At 42.2% G+C, this 17,943-nt stretch overlaps 1 protein-coding gene across 1 annotated transcript; it reads right to left on the bottom strand.

Annotated features, from left to right (window-relative positions):
• Nucleotides 1–513: 513 nt before the first annotated feature.
• Nucleotides 514–16,515, bottom strand: OPRK1 (opioid receptor kappa 1). The gene is made up of 4 exons (XM_077352420.1): nt 15,125–16,515; nt 14,103–14,425; nt 6,255–6,607; nt 514–2,748 (listed from the first exon to the last, which is right to left on the bottom strand). Exons 2-4 carry the CDS (start codon nt 14,372–14,374, stop codon nt 2,222–2,224), a joined length of 1,152 nt encoding a protein of 383 aa, XP_077208535.1. The 5' UTR covers nt 14,375–14,425; nt 15,125–16,515; the 3' UTR covers nt 514–2,221.
• Nucleotides 16,516–17,943: the final 1,428 nt, after the last annotated feature.

Here is a 17,943-nt window from a genome sequence, read left to right as displayed (position 1 = left end):
TACCTTTTAAACATTCTTCTCAGTTTAATTAACTATGGATCAATTCTACACACAAAAAATATTGCACTGGCAATCAAAAAGTAAAAAAAAAATGGACCATTTGTGTGATTGGTTATGAGACACTCCGTCTTAACTACTGTGAGCTAATAGGGAGACAGGGATAGAGTTCTATGCAAGTTCTATTAGGACATGGTGAGAAAGAACAATAGCAAAAGTGGCATCACAAGACTGAATGATGTGTTTCCAATGATGTGTTTCTCTTGTGCCCATTTCCTGCATTCTGCAGAGGGTTGATGTCCCTGGGGATCCCTTCCAACTTTATGATTCTATGATTTTATTCAAGAGGGAAAATGTACCATATTCTCCTCTAGATAGTCTTATATGTCCGTCTCAATAGCTCCACATTGTGAAAGGTTTACTGTTACTTTCATACTCATTACATAGAGATATTTATATACACAAAAATCACCAGTCCTCAAGACACACACACACATATATATATTCTTTTGTATTTTAAGTGCTGTTAAAAAAAACAACAACAACATTTTGATGCTTTCGTAGTGAACAAACACAAGTACAAACATTATTCCAATTAAAATGCTTAAACCAGGAAGCTCAGAGTACAAGCAAACAAAAGGACAGGCCACAAAAATTCTAACTGGAATAAATTATACATATTTATACATTCTATTTGGGTGAAAATTGTGTGGCTTTTGAGTGTGAAATGTGGAATTTAGTGAAGGGAAAAGGGGCAGGAGACTAAGGAAACTGACAAACACTGTATCTCTAGACAATGTGAAAAGGTTTTGGTTACAAGGTGGGAAAGAGAGGATCAATATTCTCATCTCAGTCATTTTAAAGCCACACCAAAAAAGAAAAGGCAGTAATTCTTGCTTTATTTCTATGATGATTCACACACATTCATGTTTGGCCTTGGCACTTTATAGCAATGGAACTTCCAAAAGAAGACCACCAGAAACAGATGATAATAACAAATAGTGCAATCCACTTTCCTAAGAGTAAGTCCCATTAAACAGAACAGAGTAGGATTCCAAGTAAACAAACTTAGAGTGGCATTGTTAAGAGTCAGATCCCACAGTTTTCTTGTGCTAAGTGAAGAAGTGTTTCTTTGCCAAAACAAGACTGATCACTTATCAGAAAGGAGACTGGAGATCCAACTAATACTTAGTTGGATAGAGTTTTGTGGAAGCATTGGTCAATGATTTGCTATAACCATCCCTTTTTAATTACTGAAATTCACTGAAAGATTATTATATCCTTTGAGTGAATGTCTGAAATCTGGGGAAAGCAAGGTTTGTGAATATCTGAATATCTGGAAGTGATGTCATGTTGTATACAACACTGCATTTTTCAAGCTGCAGAGGGCAACAAGGGTTGCTAGAAGGAAGTCTTCTACCATAATGGGAGACTTGGCAACCCTATTCTAGATAGGGAGCAAAGTTAGATATAATTTGTGTATATCAATAAAATTCACATATTCCACTCATGTAGTAATTATTTGATTATCATACATGAGTTTCCCTCAGCATTATTAATGGTTATAAGTTGCAAATCATTGTTTCCATTGACCAGCCTATGAAGTAATGGATACAATCATCATGTAAAATATGATTGTGTATGACTACCCTTCAAGAGCTCCCAAATTTAAACAAAGAAATATGAGTTTCCATAATCTACTACATGATTCATGGCTATGTAGATATCTGGAAATACACACTGCATACATAGGCTGTGAGGAAAATGTTGATTTTGCCGTTTTGGCAGGTGTTACAAGCTCCAAACTGACACCTTTTCTTATAATACAGTATATTAAAAGATTATTTCACTAAAACTGATTACGAGTTCACTGAAAGTCACACTATCATTTCCATCCAGAATCTAAACAGCAGAAATGTGACATAAGAAAAATAGATTTCCCTTTCCATGAAGACATTAGCATAATGAAAAGCTTCCTCTGCTTTTTCCTTCCAGAATTGATAGGCAGCTCCGTACAAAGGTCTGTTTATAATATGATCCAAAAGCACATTTGAAGAAACCCTTATTACCAGCAATGGTGATAGGTCAGATTGTGGGATTTCTTACATGGTATCAAGTGTGTCTATTATTGTCCATTTCACACTGCAGTAGTTATCTGAGTGAGTCCAAGGTCATTGGACACCTCTTGCCCTGGAGGACAGTAAGATGACATTTCCACGGCTAGTCATACTGGTTTGTTCGTCCCATCGACCTCTTCTGCATAAGCAGGGTCTCGGATTGTGTTTCTGATTCTGTTGGTGCTGTGTCTATCTGCCTTCGTCTTAAAAGGAAAGCAGAAATCTTTGAAGCAACGCTTGAAGTTTTCATCCAGAAAAGCATAAAGGATGGGATTGAGACTGCTATTGGTGTAGCCCAAAGCAATGCAGAAATAATAGCTGGAAATGGCTGCGGTACTGTGGGACACATCCCCCAGGGCCTCAACCAATACAAAAATATGGATCGGAGTCCAACAGATAATAAAAACTGCCACTACAACAAGAACCAATCTGGTGATGCGGCGGAGGTTTCGGTCTTTTTCTCGAGAGCCGGAAAGCAGTCTCACACTCTTCAAGCGAAGAATCATCAGAGTATAGCAAACGACTATAATCAGCACAGGTATAATAAATGCAAACACAAAGACGCAGATTTTCATAAAGATGTCCCACCAGACATAGTCTTCATCTGGAAATTGCAGAGAGCACTCAGTACTGCCTGTATAAAAGACCAGTAAGAACAACAATCATGGAAAGGTTTAACAAACAGAATTTACAGTACAACATAGTTCATATTTTACTAGATTTTAAGGAAATGCTGCTCCAAGCTGGAGCATCAGCTAGTTGGAGCAGCACTTCTCCAGGAGCACTGATAAACCCCAGACTTTTACATTTGTGGCTGTTTGGTTTACAAAACTTCTTTTTATAAAAGGAAAAAGAACTGATACTTTTTGTATGCCCGTCAAAAGTGGTTGTGCTCTGTACTCCATCCATTAGACCAGCTACTCTCTGACCACTCAAGATTCCCTTTGATTCAGGGCAGATTTTTAAATCGCCTGTGATTCAGTTGTCCAGGGGAAAAATATTCCTTTAGCAATACGACCTTGAACATGGATGATGCTTAAAGGGAGTAAGTGTTAACAAAGTTTTGCATTCATTTAAGAAAGGTGTGCCTTGTTAGTAAAAACATACAACTTTAAATATCACTACTTTTTTGTGACTTGCTTTTGTTGAATAGGTCAGGTGTGGCAGCTGGGAAGGGGACTCTGAGGGTTATCCCCTTTCCCTTGCTGCCCTAAGCACATGCTCATTTTGCTTAATGGTGAATTCACAACTGAAAACTGATTGCGGAAGGTTTAAGAGGCATAGGCTAGGAGGAGGTCAGGGTGCTGAGTATAGGTTCACCCAATTCTGCACTTCCATTCCCCTATTTACACTAGATTAGAATGCTATCTCTATCTGGTCTAGAAATGGAGTTCCTTATAATAAAGGATCCATATTAGTTTGCAAAGATAAATCATCTCTGTTCTTTTGATTTTTACTGCCCACACTTACAAGATAAGCTCCATTGTGCTGTAAGCCTTGGGCAATCTTCTAACACACTGAAATAATCATAATTCCAACACCCAGAACCAAATCACACACATACACACACCATTAAACTTCAGCCAGGACATCTTACAGCTCAGTACTTAAGAGAACGCAGCATGGGATTCCGTCTCAGAGCTTCCTGCTGTGCAGACTTAGAGTGAGCAATGAAGCACTCCAGTGGGAAGAAAAGCACAGAGAGAACACTTTGCATAGCTGAGTAAGCACTTAACACTAATGGCCAAAGAGGAGAGCAAAGTCTATGCTCTGTGGCTGACCTCTCCTCTTTCTGAACCCTGAGAGACACCCCACCTTTGGAGGCTCGACTAAAAGGTACAACTGCAGACTGACAGATAAGCAATTCCAAATCTGCTCCCCCTTCCCCCTCACTTGAGGCTGGATGTCACAGCAGCACCTCTTACACTCAAGCCCAGTACTGAAATTGTGCAGGAATAGCACAAGCCATGGTCATGCAGCACCATGGCCCATGACATGCCATGGGAAAAGATCCTAGGAAAGTTTCCTGGGAGATCTTGGGGAGGGGCTGTATGGCAATTGCTCCACCACATGTGGTGGATCAGCTTGCCATGTAAACATTGAATTCATTTTCTTGCAGAATGACAGCCTCAAGTGGCAACTGCAGGTGCTACAGTGGATGCATCACCAGCAGTCCCTGAGCATCAACACAGAACAGGTGGATGCAATTTGGATGGTTTCATCATGTGCCTCAATATAGGTTCATGGTGAAGCCCCTCCTATAAGGCTGCATTTCCAGCCCCTAGCAAGACAACACATCCATGGCTGAGCCCGGCAAGGCAAGCTTACCATGGCTGGACATTTCTCAGTTTTACTTTCCTGCAGACGAAGATTCAACAGGGAGACTTGTGGGTGTGATAAATCCCATCTTCCCTCCACACATTCTGCTTAGTTCACTGCTCCAGCCCTCTTGTTAAAATGGAGTGTAGCATCCAGCTAGCCCTTCCAAGTTTCACCTGCAATGCTATCCCACTTAGACCCATACCAGGGATCCTAAGTCCTCTTCCTCATGGCTCCAGAGAGGAAGCAGATGGAATCCTCACATCTTGCCATGGTTTTCGGTACAAAAGTCTGTGTTGTGCCACAACCATGTCTCTGTTTGGTTTTGATTAAATGTCAGGAGCTCCACAACTCTCCCTGCCCACTCATTCCCTAGCTCATCCTCAGGACATCTAAGAGGGAGGGCTCTTGGGTACCCTGGGTGGCTGTGGATGGTTGTGCAGGTCCACGGTGATCATAGGCATCTGCAAAATATTGCAGGGGCCCAGCAGCATCTTCAAAGCTGGCCTAACAACAAGGTCCCTCCCTCACCTTGTAGGCTGCTGTGTGAAGTAGTAAGGGACCAAAGTGTGGTCCAGCTCAGAGTGGTGGTTATAGCATAAGACTAGTGCCAACCCCACTCACATTGGATAATGCACTTTCAATGCACTTTAGATGCAAAAGCAGATTGAAAGTGCATTATCCAATGTATGTGGAATGGGCCCAGATCTGGGAGACACAGAGTCCAAATCCTACTTGTACCATGAAACCTAGATGGGCAGCCTTGGGCCACTTTCAGTCTAAACAACTTTGCAAGATTGTTGTGAGCAAAAAATGGAGGAGTGAATAATGATGCAAGCCACATGGGGGGAGGTAGGAAATGAATAGAGGGAATTAATGGAGTTTGTAATTGTGTGTCTGCCCTGGGGGGGGGGCTTCTGTCACCCTGAGGAAATATTGAGGAGATATGGAATCACTGGGGTCCCTAGAGTCAATAGGTGGGGGAAGCCAGTGCTCCAGGTGGACTCAGGAGGGATGGGTTTTGCAGGTATGCCATTGGACATACTGGCAGCCAGGAACACCAAGTGACTTGCATGGTTTCCATTGCAATACATTAGTACTACATTACTATACATAGAAGTAATGATGAATGGAAAGTGGAAGTGAAATGACAGTCTCTGGGCACTGGTTGCTCTAGGACTCAAATGACAGAGCCCAGAGTATAATGATGGTCATTCCAGTCTTAGACCACCTCTGCTCCACCAAGGAGGGAATTGAGGGATCTGAGGGTGGTGCTGAGATTCAGGAAGTAAATGTAGCCCTACTTTTTCCCTAGAAGAAGTAACTGAAGAAAAGAACCAAGCCCCCCCCCCAAAAAAAAGGAACAAGCTCTGCAAATGAAGAGGGGAGGGTACTTGACACAGAAAGTATGAATAATGTCTATATGTAAGATAAGTACAGAAACTGTACAGAAAAAGTGTGTGTCATCTTGAGTTCAGGGAAACTGCACACCATCCACCAACCAGGAACATTATAAAGAATCTTAGATAATACTTACATAGAGCTAGTATAAACAATCCAAAGTGCTACATAAATGCTAAGTACTGACAATAGCTACTTTCAAATAGAAAGCTGTTGAGTCCATTTGCAATCTTCCTTTTGCAATTCTACAGCTATATATTTTTAAAATGTTTCTCTTCAACCCTGAGCAGTCTAGAGTTGACCCCTTTTAAACCATAAAAGGTGGGACTTTCCTGTTATGAAGCAGCCAATAAAAAAAACCCCAAACCCTTTCCCATTAACTAGCAGTGTTCCAATCCACAGAGCAGAGCCTAGACGCACCTTCCCTGACCTTGGTTCCTCCAAGGACAATGGCTGATATGCCCACTGATGAAGACAATAGCCAGATGCAGATGTTGATGATCTTGGCCTTCAGAGGGGTACGGAAGTCCAAAGCCTTCACAGGATGGCACACAGCAATGTATCGATCCACACTCATCATGGTCAGCGTGAATATGCTGGTAAACATGTTATAGTAGTCAATGGAAATAACTATCTTACACAGTACATCCCCAAATGGCCATGAGTTCATTAAGTACACTGTGCTCTGGAAAGGCATCGTTGTGGTAACTAAGGCATCGGCCAGAGCCAAGTTAAAAATGTAAATGTTGGTGGCTGTCTTCATCTTTGTGTACCTGAAGCACAACAAGAAGAAAAAGAACCATAAATCTGCCTCCTAAAAAAAAAATGGGAACATCAGAACCGAGATAAAATGGTATAAGGACTTTTGATGTTCAGCTCTTGTCTCCCTTTTTAATTTTATTTTTTTTAGTTTAGGAAAACAGTGGAGATATAGAAAAAAGAACAAAAAAAGAGGGGTTTTACAATGTAATTACTTCAGTTGAAGACAATGTAGTATGTAGTATAAATCGTATAAAACAGAAAATACTTCCCCTGACAACCCCCTCTGTTGTGTTCAACATTTAAATTTAAATTTCAGACTTGATAACTATTCTCCTTTGAATACCACAATAATTTCATCATTATTATGTAGTCTATATATTTTCACCACTTCTACATATTCATTAGAACCTTTAACAGATAAGTAATATATCAAGGTACAAAAGGAAGTCTATAACATATTTCATATCAAGAACTCATTTCTAGTTGAGATATTGACTTGCAGTGGGCATGTAGGCTGCAATGAGATGCAACACAGATGTTCTGGATTTTAAACGGGCCATAGCTTTTACTTTCAACACATAACCAGGTTGGCACCAATGAGAAGAGAGCCTGACCTGCCAGTCAGCCAACTGGTTCCCAAACCCCAGATTCTGAGAGGCGTCCTGGAGCTCCTACGTATTCCCAGCCAGGAAATCAGATCTCCCTGCCTCTCAGAAGCCTTCTCTACCAGGAAGGAGACCTTCTTGTGGAGGAGCCAAAGGATGCCAACCTCAGTTGGCTACCTCCAGACCCCCTGGCCAATTGATCTGTTTGAGCCTACCCAGCTTGGTGGTTTCCCCATTGCAGTGCCACCTCTTAGGAGGTCCTGCCAAACCTCTAGAGGCTCCTGTATAAAGACAGGGCCCTTGCCAGCAGGCTCTTTCTCATGGCAACCTCCCGCAGCTGTGACAATGACTTCAATGCTCAAACCAACACTAACATCATAAAACAGGGTGGGTGGGAGAGAAGCTGGTGGCTTAAGTAGGCCATGCTTGGCTCCGCCTCTTGCTGAGCCATGGCAGCGTGCCATCACACCTCCCTCGCAGCGGCCCCTGCACCACTTCAACACACAGCCTCAGTGAGTGTTGGCCAAGCTATTATATTTGGAACAAATTTTAATTCTATTATTTCATTACTATACATTTGTATATGATACTTTGCATATGAACCACCACAAACTTCCATGAATTTTGATACAGTCCATCGTGCTTCATGGTGGTTTGTGAACACAAAAAAACAGTTGAACATTAAAAAAAAATCAGCTAGGAGCCAAAAATATTAAAATTATCTGGATCATAAATGAAACAACAAGTCAGCTGAGTCATAATTAAAAAATAGCTGGGAGCCATTTCAACCACTGCTTTTTGCTCCCTGCAAAAATCTGACACTCATCTGTTTGGAAACACTTACTTTGACCGTTTATGCACTGGAGGTTTCATGCCAGGCTGCAGGCTGGAGTTTTAGTCAAGGCAGGTTGCCCCACCTCTTCCTGCATCCACACAGGGGAACATTTGGCCTGGTGTGCCTCATCCACCCCCAATTTGTGCTCCTGCATGAGAGCTGGGGCAGTGAAGTTCTCAGTGCATAAACAGTCTTTCTGTTCCCCTTTTTTGTGGGAAGCAGAAAGAAGGTTTAAATGGCTCAGAGCCATTTAAACCAAACTGCTGAGTGCAGTTCCTGTTGTTCAGCTGGAAAATCCATGCTTTCTGCTCCCTATGAAAAGCCACAGGGAGCAGAAAGCAGGAGTTTAAACATTAAATGACTCATGAACAAATACAAATGAGTTACAAACCAGCATATGGTTTATGGTTCAGTTCCTGGTTCAGCCACAAACCACTAATTGAACCATGAAAATGTGGTTTATGCCCATCTTGACCGCCAACTGCCAGAAAGTCAAGTGATATAAATTCACAGGAATGTGCATCATAACATATATTTATGATGAATACTTAAAAAAAACTTATTAAAGATATTTAAATATATGACAAATACTATTTCTTCAGCACTAAAATGCCCCATTCAAATGAACATCTAATGCACATAAATGTTTAATTATTAACATCGCTTCATAAAGCACCATCTTTAATTTTAATGGAGTCTGTTCATAAAAAATGCCATATTAAGAATAAAAGCTAATCTGCCAACACCCCTCCCACCCAAAAAAACCCAAGGGCATACAAACAACAAAACTGTAGGACTTCATTTGAACTGAAATGAAACATATGACAAATTTTGGATAAGCAGCTACTGTCAGGGTTCCCGTCCCCTGACTTATGTGGAGGCCTCAAACACAGAGCAACCCAAACCTCAACTCCCTCCGGGGGAAGAGAGTGAAAATGTACCAACAGGATGCATGGAAGGGGAGAGAGACAAACAGATGACTAGGGTGTTTGCCAGTCCTCTTGATACCCCATTGAAAACACTTTAATTTCATAAAGGCAGCCAATAGCAAGCCCTGCCTTACATTGACCATATCCACTTTCTGAAAAGCTTTGCAGGAGCCAAGAGAAGTACCATCAGGTTGAACAGCATTAAATTTTGAAAGGAGTTTGGTTTTCCTTATATTTTTGCTACACTGAATTTGGTGAGAACAATTGTATGTAGGTTTTGGTGTTTGTGGACGAAGTAATTTTATGTACTGATGTTTTTCTTCATTGTAATCAAATATATGCATGCTGTAAGAATTAATTAAAACCATAGCAGTGTTGTGCATGTGGGCTGTTGATGAATAAAGCTGTATACTCAGGTTGCCCATTCTGGCTTGGGAAATTCCTGAAGATTTAAGGCTGGTACTTAAAGTGGGCAGAGTCTGAGACAGTACGGGGTCTGGGGACCATCGTCCTGGAGAAAATGTATGGCTTGGAGGGTGGGATCTATGGCAATATACCTCACTGAGGTTCCTGTCCTTCCCAGGCTCCATTTCCAAACCTCCAGGAGTTTCCCAACTTGAAGGTGGCAACCCTATCCCCCTGTCCTTAGCTGGAGCCAGGAGGGGCCTGGCAAGCCTATGAGGAAGGGAGGAAGGTCATCAGAAGTGATGCCACAGAATCCCCCTCCAAAGCTGCCATTTATTCCAGGGAAACTGATCTGTATATTCTGAAAAGCAATTATAATCCTAGGAGAACTCCAGAACTCATCTGAAGACTGGCAACGCTGCAATGCTCCAGATCCTGGAAAGCCTATATGCTGTTACATGAATACAAAACATTTGTATAATGAAGCAAGAACAATAACTAAATATAACATCTAGAGACATTACTGTGACCTATATGTACATATTAAACATATTAAACATGCTGTGCTATAGCTACTTGGGCTTCCTGTTTTCTCAACACACACTTCAAATGTTGGTTTTGATCTTTAGCGTGTCTAACATCCCTACTACATAGGGTAGTTAGACACGTATATATTTACCCCAAGACAAATTCTAATGTGTCATGGTAAAAAGGTTCCCACACAAGGAAAATGTGCCTGCTATTGTTGTATTTCAAAGCACTAAAATACCCAGAGCTTGAAAATGCACTATGATATAAGGTGGAGCCTGGGGAAGGAAGAATTGGGGAGGGGAGGGCCCTCAGCAGGAGAAGATGCCGTCCTGCTCACATTCCCAAAGCCATTGGAGATTAGCAACTGTAGGGCTGTTTGCCTTTTGCTATGTCCACTGTCAGGTTTCATGATGATGTTTAAGTATATTTAATATTATTTTATGCCTTTATAAATGTATCGGGGTCTCTAAACTGGACTGAAAGGTGGCACAAAAATCAGCTAATTAAATCCATGTTAGGCAAACTGAAGCTCTGCCTGGGATTTAACTATGTTGCATTGCTAATTGTGAATAGGAAACTGGATTCCTTTCTCTTGAAGTAGCATCAGATATATCTGAGGAGTTATTTTTCCCTTCCCCACATAACTACACAGAGACCCTTGTTAAATCCCTTTCTCCCTAGAAAATTATCCAAATCACATGTGGCTTGCAAGATAATTGGGAAAAGTGACCATCTTGGAGCTTGACAATAGTCAGCAGTTCCGACACTTAAATAGCATCCTAGGGCAATGGAGACCAGATACATGGAGTGACTCCAGAATTATGGATGAGTCACACTCTGCCTATGGTAGCTATCACTAGTGGGGAAAAAGCATCACAATGGCATGTCCATAACACTGATGCAAAACTTCCATTACAAGTTGAAATTAGACTCCATCCTAGAAGTTTAAAGTAATTTTAAAACATATCCAGTAGGAACTCAAATGGAAAAAGAAATTGGTCCACATGTATGCTAAAAAGGAAAAGATTTCCCACACATATGCTTTATAGCTTTAGAGATGCATTAGAAAAGAGACCTAGAAATGTTTTAACAGCTTCCATTTAAAAAATCTACCAACAAGGATTCTCACGCCTTATGTGGAACACATCCGCATAAGAGTTGAGAATCCTTGTCCCCTGCCCTCTCTCATTTTACTTATCACTCCCCCCCCCCAGACACACACATTCTCAGACTCCCTTCCCTCCTTTTCCCTCCTTACCTTTAGTGGCAGGAGGGCTGCCATGTTCGATGGTCCTCTGCCGCCTCAGCTGGTGACCCATGGCTCTCTGCTACAGGGTCCTTTGGGTTCCCAAGGCTGGGCCAGCCTCCACAGGTGGCAGCCCTATGACTGCCCCATCATTAATGAGTGCCACCTCCACGACTGGGCCAGCATGTGCTGCCATGGCTGTTCTACCCTCCATGGGCACCACCTCCATGACTGGGCCAGCCTGCACCACCATAGCTGCCCTGGCCTCTTCAGGGAATGCTGCCATGACTGGGCCAGCCTCCTCAGCCTCCGCCACCACTGCTGGCCACCTCCATGTTCTAGTGTGCTTGGGGAGGCGGGACATACAGACATCATGTCCATGAATGCTTCCATTTCACTGAACGCACCAGAAGATGTATTCCATATCAACAATTATGAAGAGACCTGGGGTCCCCAACATTCTTGAGCCTGCAGGCACCTTAGAATTCTGATGTATTTTAATGGGTGCAGCAAGAAAATGGCAGAGCCAACCATAATGGCTGCCACAGGAAGTGGAGTCAGCAAAAAAAAAAATGTCTGCTACAGATTCCCTTCAGTCATATAGTGAAAATCCTAGTGCTGTGGTGGAAGCTGTTACCAAAACAAATGTTTTAAAAATCTGAACAGCCACTCAAATCCTCAATGGCCAATCAGAGTAACACACAAATGGCCCATCCCACTTTCTAAAAACAAGGTATCAGCAGGCATCATGTTGCCCCTGGGCACCACATTGGAGACCCCTGGTCTAGGTTATCTTCTGTCCCTTCCAATTTATAAGGAGTGATTGACTTAATATTCCTGTATGATTTGGCATCAGAAAGTCACCGTGCTTCTTTCCATACATGGAACTCTTCCATAAAGCAAATGTCCAAATTTTATACCTTTATTCAAACCTGTGTCTATAACAAGTACCCAATCAAGGAAGATTATTTAGGTCAGAAGCCTGGATGATTTGAGGTTTCTGCATCAGGGGTTCTAGCAACCCTAGGAGCAGATAAGAAGTAGGTTGGTGGGTATGAAGGTATCATAGAATCATAGAATAATAGAGTGGAAGGGACCTCCTGGGTCAACTAGTCCAACCCCCTGCACTTTGCAGGACACTCACAACCCTATTGCTCATCCACTGTAACCACCCCCTTGAACTATCACAGAATCAACCTCTCTGTCAGATGGCTATCCAGCCTTTGTTTAAAAATTTCCAAAGATAGAAAACCCACCACCTCCCAAAGAAGCCAGTTCCACTGAGGAGAGGTTGCCACAAAGATGGAAGAAGGGGAAGAAAGAGAAAAAAGGGGGGTGCAGGAAAAGGGGAAAGGCTATCTGGGCTTTCAGACAAGGGAAAGAGGCAACAGTAAAGGGAGAAATGAGATGCCCTCCACAAGTCACTGCCACTTGTGTGTGTATGTGTGTGTGTGTGTGTGTGTGTGTGTGTGTGTGTATATATATATATATATATATATATAAAACAAAAACACTAATGAAGGACCTTAAATCCTTATTTATCAGAAAATAATTATGGTCAGATATTAAAGTTATCTTTTGCAAGGAAAAATTATATTCATTTTATTCTGTTGATCTACAGATCCATCCTCTGAGAAATTAAACTAACATGTAAATGTGGTAGAATTCTCTGCTTTTTAATTCTGATTTTTGGGGGGTCACCTGCTACTTCTTGGTCCACCCTATAGAGGTGGATGTGCAGAGTCCCATTCAGTTTTCCCTTTTATTCGATGCAGATTTCCCGTGGGCTCCACCTCAATAATTTGTACTGTACCTGAATGAACTAGTAACAGAGAATGCCCCTTTGCGCTGTCTGTGACTGCTCCTGTAGGCATGTGCAGGAAGGGCATGAGGTAGGGGACAGGGACCTATTCCTGTGAGAATCTTCCTTGCAAAGGTGGATTGAATCTCTCGATGGATTGAATCATAGTCTTAATTGAACACCTACTCAATATAAAGTACTTTTCAATATGAAACCATTTTCTTCAAAAAACACAGGAAGAACAAATTATGCAGACTTCAGGAGAAAAAGAGTATGATTATTATATAATAGTGGTAGTAATATATACAACATTATCTGCTTCTTGTCCCTGGGGGGAGCTCTTCCCACATATTTCCACAATTTCCATATTTCAAACTACTCTACCATATCAGGCAAACACAGGACTTACAACTTTCAAGCCTACTTTCTCAAAATGATAGTCTCAGAATAAAGTCTCTGATGTTTAGGCAGCTGCAGGTACATCAAGACAGAAGTTTTGTACATTGTTGGTGATGCTTAGTAATGCTCAATTGCAAGAGTGGAGTAAGGTACTTGAAGGAAGAAATGCCCCAGCATAAGAGTTTGTTTTTTTCACCAAGACCATTTCTGCACTGGAGGTTTCATGCTGGGCTGCAGGCTGGAGTTTTAGTCGTGGCAGGTTGCCCCACCTCTTCCTGCACCCACACGGGGGAGCATTTGGCCCAGTGTGCCCCAATTTGTGCATCTGCATGGAAGCTGGGGCAGTGAAGTTCCCAGTGCATAAATGGTCCAACAGTCCCTCTTTCTGCTTATGCCATGTGCAAAGATCCTGCTAGACACAGGTTTGCTGTCTGGATCTGAAAATCCCTACCCTAAGAAGCATCCTGTAGCCCTAATATTTAAAAGCTTAGTAATTATATATCTATTCTCAAGTATACAGGGAGTTCACACATTCTTTCTCTTACTTTGTTGTTTAACAAATTTCCCATGACTGCAAACCATCCCCACATATCTGGGGAGTAAACCCTACTGAATATAACAGAAATAATTTCTGAGGAAGCAGTGCAACACTAACCACAGACATCTTCCTAAACTAATAGGCTTAGAATGGTACAATTCTGTTTAAGATCACCCTGTATGGCACCAAATTCCTCTATAATAAAGCTCCCTCTTACCTTATGATGACAAACATTACTAGAGAGTTGCCCGCCAAGCCAACCACAAAGACCATGGAATAGACAGCAGTGATGATTATAGGAATTGCAGGGGAGATATTGGTGTGGTTCTGTGGTAAGTCCTCATACATGCCGCTGCTATTGCTGCCATATTCAGCCCAGTCTAGGAGCCAGTTGCTGCTGCTGCTGCTGCTGCTGCTGGGAAGCGGGCAAAGTCCTGGGGAGCAAGTGGGGCCTGGTTCCTCACGAAAGATGTACACTGGGGATTCCATGGAGGCCACTTGCAGCACAGTTTCAAAACAGAGAATAGCAGACAGGAAGTGCTGGAGAGAGAGGAAAATGATAAGAAGAGTATATAGTAGAGAAACCAATGAAGATCCAAAAGGTGTCATCCAAATTGTCCCGAATACCTTTCGAAACACTGGTTCGTAAGCAGAAGTAGAGGATGGGATGGGAAATCATGTTGTAGTGAAAGTAATTAGAATCATAGAATAATAGAGTTGGAAGGGAACTTCTGGGTCATCTAGTCCGACCCCCTGCACTATGCAGGACACTTGTTAATGCACAGATAAAATATCATAATACTTTAACAAAACAATCACTTAATTCACATCCCAGTGGTGCCTAAATGTACTGATGCAAATAATTCAGTTTTCTTTCAATGAAATCTAATAGAATGGCTTGTAGAATAGAACCACAACAATTAAACAGTTTGAAACTCTTTTGGATTTTTAAATACAAGATAGCACCAAAAGACTGATAACCTGTCTAGATAATGTGAACAGAAATACAATTGTTTCAGGACTACTCAGGTTTGCTTCCCTTTTTAACCTCTTTCTTCTTAATTCTTTAGTGTATTTATCACCACAAAATGCAGCTTAAGTATGGTTAGAAGGGCATAGATGCCCTTTAAAAGATAAGCTTTGTTCAGTAATAGATCAATTGATTTAAATTACATGATAAACTTTGTTCAGAGACTATGAAAAGCAAAGCAAAAAGATACAGAAGGGTAATAATATTACCTTTTTTAGATGCGGAGAAGGAGCAAAGTCTTCCAAGAGATTTACAAGTTCAAAAGCATCCTCTCTGTCTCTGTTTCAGCCTTGGAAATGACACTTCTGTTACCTTGGAATCTGTAGGGCTCGAACTCCGAGGAACAAAGAACAGGCTGAATCCCAAGTATTAGCTTCAAAACTACAGAAGCCTTGACTACTGCCTGCTCTTTACCTGCGTACCAAGCAATCTCTCACACGTTCGTTCTCTCTGCTAGCGCTGCACTCCAGCAGCCCCTACTGCACACATTCTCCTGGTAGCTCACATGACTTTTCTCTAAACACCAAAAGGAAAGCAAGTATTAGACAAGGAAAGAGCAGCCGGTCCTAAAGCATCTGGAAATTTTAAACAACAGTTCAAGCTGCCTTCTCCTTCTTATCCCAGCTTTAAGGGGGTGTTTTGTAAAGCATATGGATTCTCTTTGTAAACAGCCTCGCTGTTAATTAGCAGTAAACGGCACATACACAAAGAAATCTCAAATGAGGCATATTTGACAGACTACATATTTGTGTCTTGAATGTATCCAGGCTTTATCTGTCAGGCTGATATGTTGTCCACTGTTTCATCAAAACCAGGTTAAGGAAGCAAGGTAGGAAAGCCTCTCAAATCCTGCCGATGCTGCAGACAGAGAATTATCATTACCCACAAGGAGGTAATAATTGTTACAGCCAGAGCAATTGTTTGAAGGAAGCCCAAACTTACTTTTCTTGATTCTCACAGGTATTAAACTTTTGTGTTACCCTACAAAGTTTGAAACCTCCTCATAAAACCAAAGGGTTCCAGCTGTTGTTGGAATGACTTTCCAGAAATCTAGGGAGGGAAATCATTTGAACTGCACAGTTAGCAATTCTTAACCACAACATGGGACTGAGAGCCAGTGAAGTAATTCTTTGAATGCAATTATTTTTCTACTGATGCCATTATCATACTGTAGGGAGTCTGTGGTAGGGGGGGATTATAAAATATTCCATACCTTTGAGTAGGGAACAAGTAGTTGTGAAATGACCCTGTACAGATGGCAGTAAAATGATCTTGCTGGCATTTACTCTATGGTTGCTATTTAAATCCTTCAAGTTAATGCAGCACTCACACACAAGCCTACTTATAGTTGGTTTTGTTGGCAGCATTAACAAGGCAGGGAGTCCAAAATTATGAAAATATTCTAAGGGGGCAAGTCTTGTCTTGAAACACTTCTTGTGTCATTCTAGTCCTATCCAGCGAGTCCCGCTTTCTTCTTTGAGAACCAGCCCCAGATTAGGATGAACAATCCTGGGAGCAATGACAATTAATCTCCTGGAATCTGGGGAGGGTTTTGATTTATGGAGAAATAAAGAAAAATAAAGGAAGCTGATCCATCATACAACTATTTGACAGCACCTTTTCTTTTTCGAGTTAAAGGGTTATTATTTTCTATTTCTAGGGCCAGGATTACTCTCATAGAAAATTATATATATATATATATATATATATATATATATATACACACACACACATACATATATATATAAAATTAAAAGGACAACTGAGATGAGAGCAGCCTTAGAGGATGGACTTCATGACATTGTACCCCACCAAGAGACTCCAACCCATAATCTCCAGGAGTTTCTCAGCCTGGTTTGGCAACCTGACCCCTCCATCCCCTACCAGTGACCTAGGGGAACCTGGCGATCCTATTGCCAGTAAAGGGCAGGCTCTGCTGTTCTGCTGCCTTGGCTGCCCTGCCAAGCTTCATAGGATTCCAGGAGTCTCCCTGCTGGCCAGCCTGCCATTTTCCAGAATTGGGGCAGGCCCTGTCACCTCTGCCAGCAGCAGGGGCTGAAAGTGAAGGGGAAGGACCAAAACATGGCTCTGGAGTCACCAGTAGAGCAAGGCCAGGTAAGGTCAGAGCTGGGCCAATTCAGTCTCTGCTTTTGTTTTAAAATTTCAAAGAGAGAGGAAGGTGCCAATTATCAGCTGTCACCTCAGTTGTTTGGCAGTGCCTAGTCCCTTTAATTTTAAAGGATTGTTATTTTTAACAGGAAGCATGTAGAGGGAGGAGGAGCATTGTGTCTGGGATCACAGCCAGGTCTACTCTTATAGAACACAATAACCCTTTCGGAACCAAGTCATTAAATTATTGTTCTTATCCAAAATATTGAGGTTACTGGAAAAAATTGTAATCTCAAATTGTAAGGGCATCCCCAAATATATTGGACATCAAAGCAAATACCTTACCAGTAATCTGGATCCAAAACAATCCATACTCCCATTTCCTTCTCCTGTCCATGAAACACAAGACACGTAGATCACTTTGTAGTCTGTAGCAAATTTTAGAGCAGTAGCAGTGTAATTCTGCTGCAGGAAAAAGCAAAAAAAAGAGCCCTGTGGCAACTTAGACTGACAAGTGCATTGAAACCTAAGAATTCATAGGTTGGGTCCATTTCATTATTATTTGACTAGATTTCAAGCCCATTTTAAATTTAAATAAAATGGGCGCTAGATGGGCTGGGGGGGAGAGCCCGTCCCCCGCAGAAGCCGGAGGGAAAAGGGGGGCTGGGAAAGGAGGCTTCTGTCAGGGCGGAGATCTCCCTCGCGGGTGCGAGGGAGAGCTCAGCCCCGGCAGAAGCCGGAGGGAAAAGGGGGGCTGGGAAAGGGGGCTTCTGTCGGGGCGGAGATCTCCCTCGCGGGTGCGAGGGAGAGCTCAGCCCCGGCAGAAGCCGGAGGGAAAAGGGGGGCTGGGAAAGGGGGCTTCTGTCGGGGCGGAGATCTCCCTCGCGGGTGCGAGGGAGAGCTCAGCCCCGGCAGAAGC

The sequence above is a fragment of the Paroedura picta genome, chromosome 9 (assembly GCF_049243985.1).
Source record: "Paroedura picta isolate Pp20150507F chromosome 9, Ppicta_v3.0, whole genome shotgun sequence".
In the NCBI taxonomy this organism is placed as follows: domain Eukaryota; kingdom Metazoa; phylum Chordata; class Lepidosauria; order Squamata; family Gekkonidae; genus Paroedura; species Paroedura picta.
Note: the sequence above shows the minus strand (reverse complement) of the source record. Positions and strands in the feature narration are given on the sequence as shown.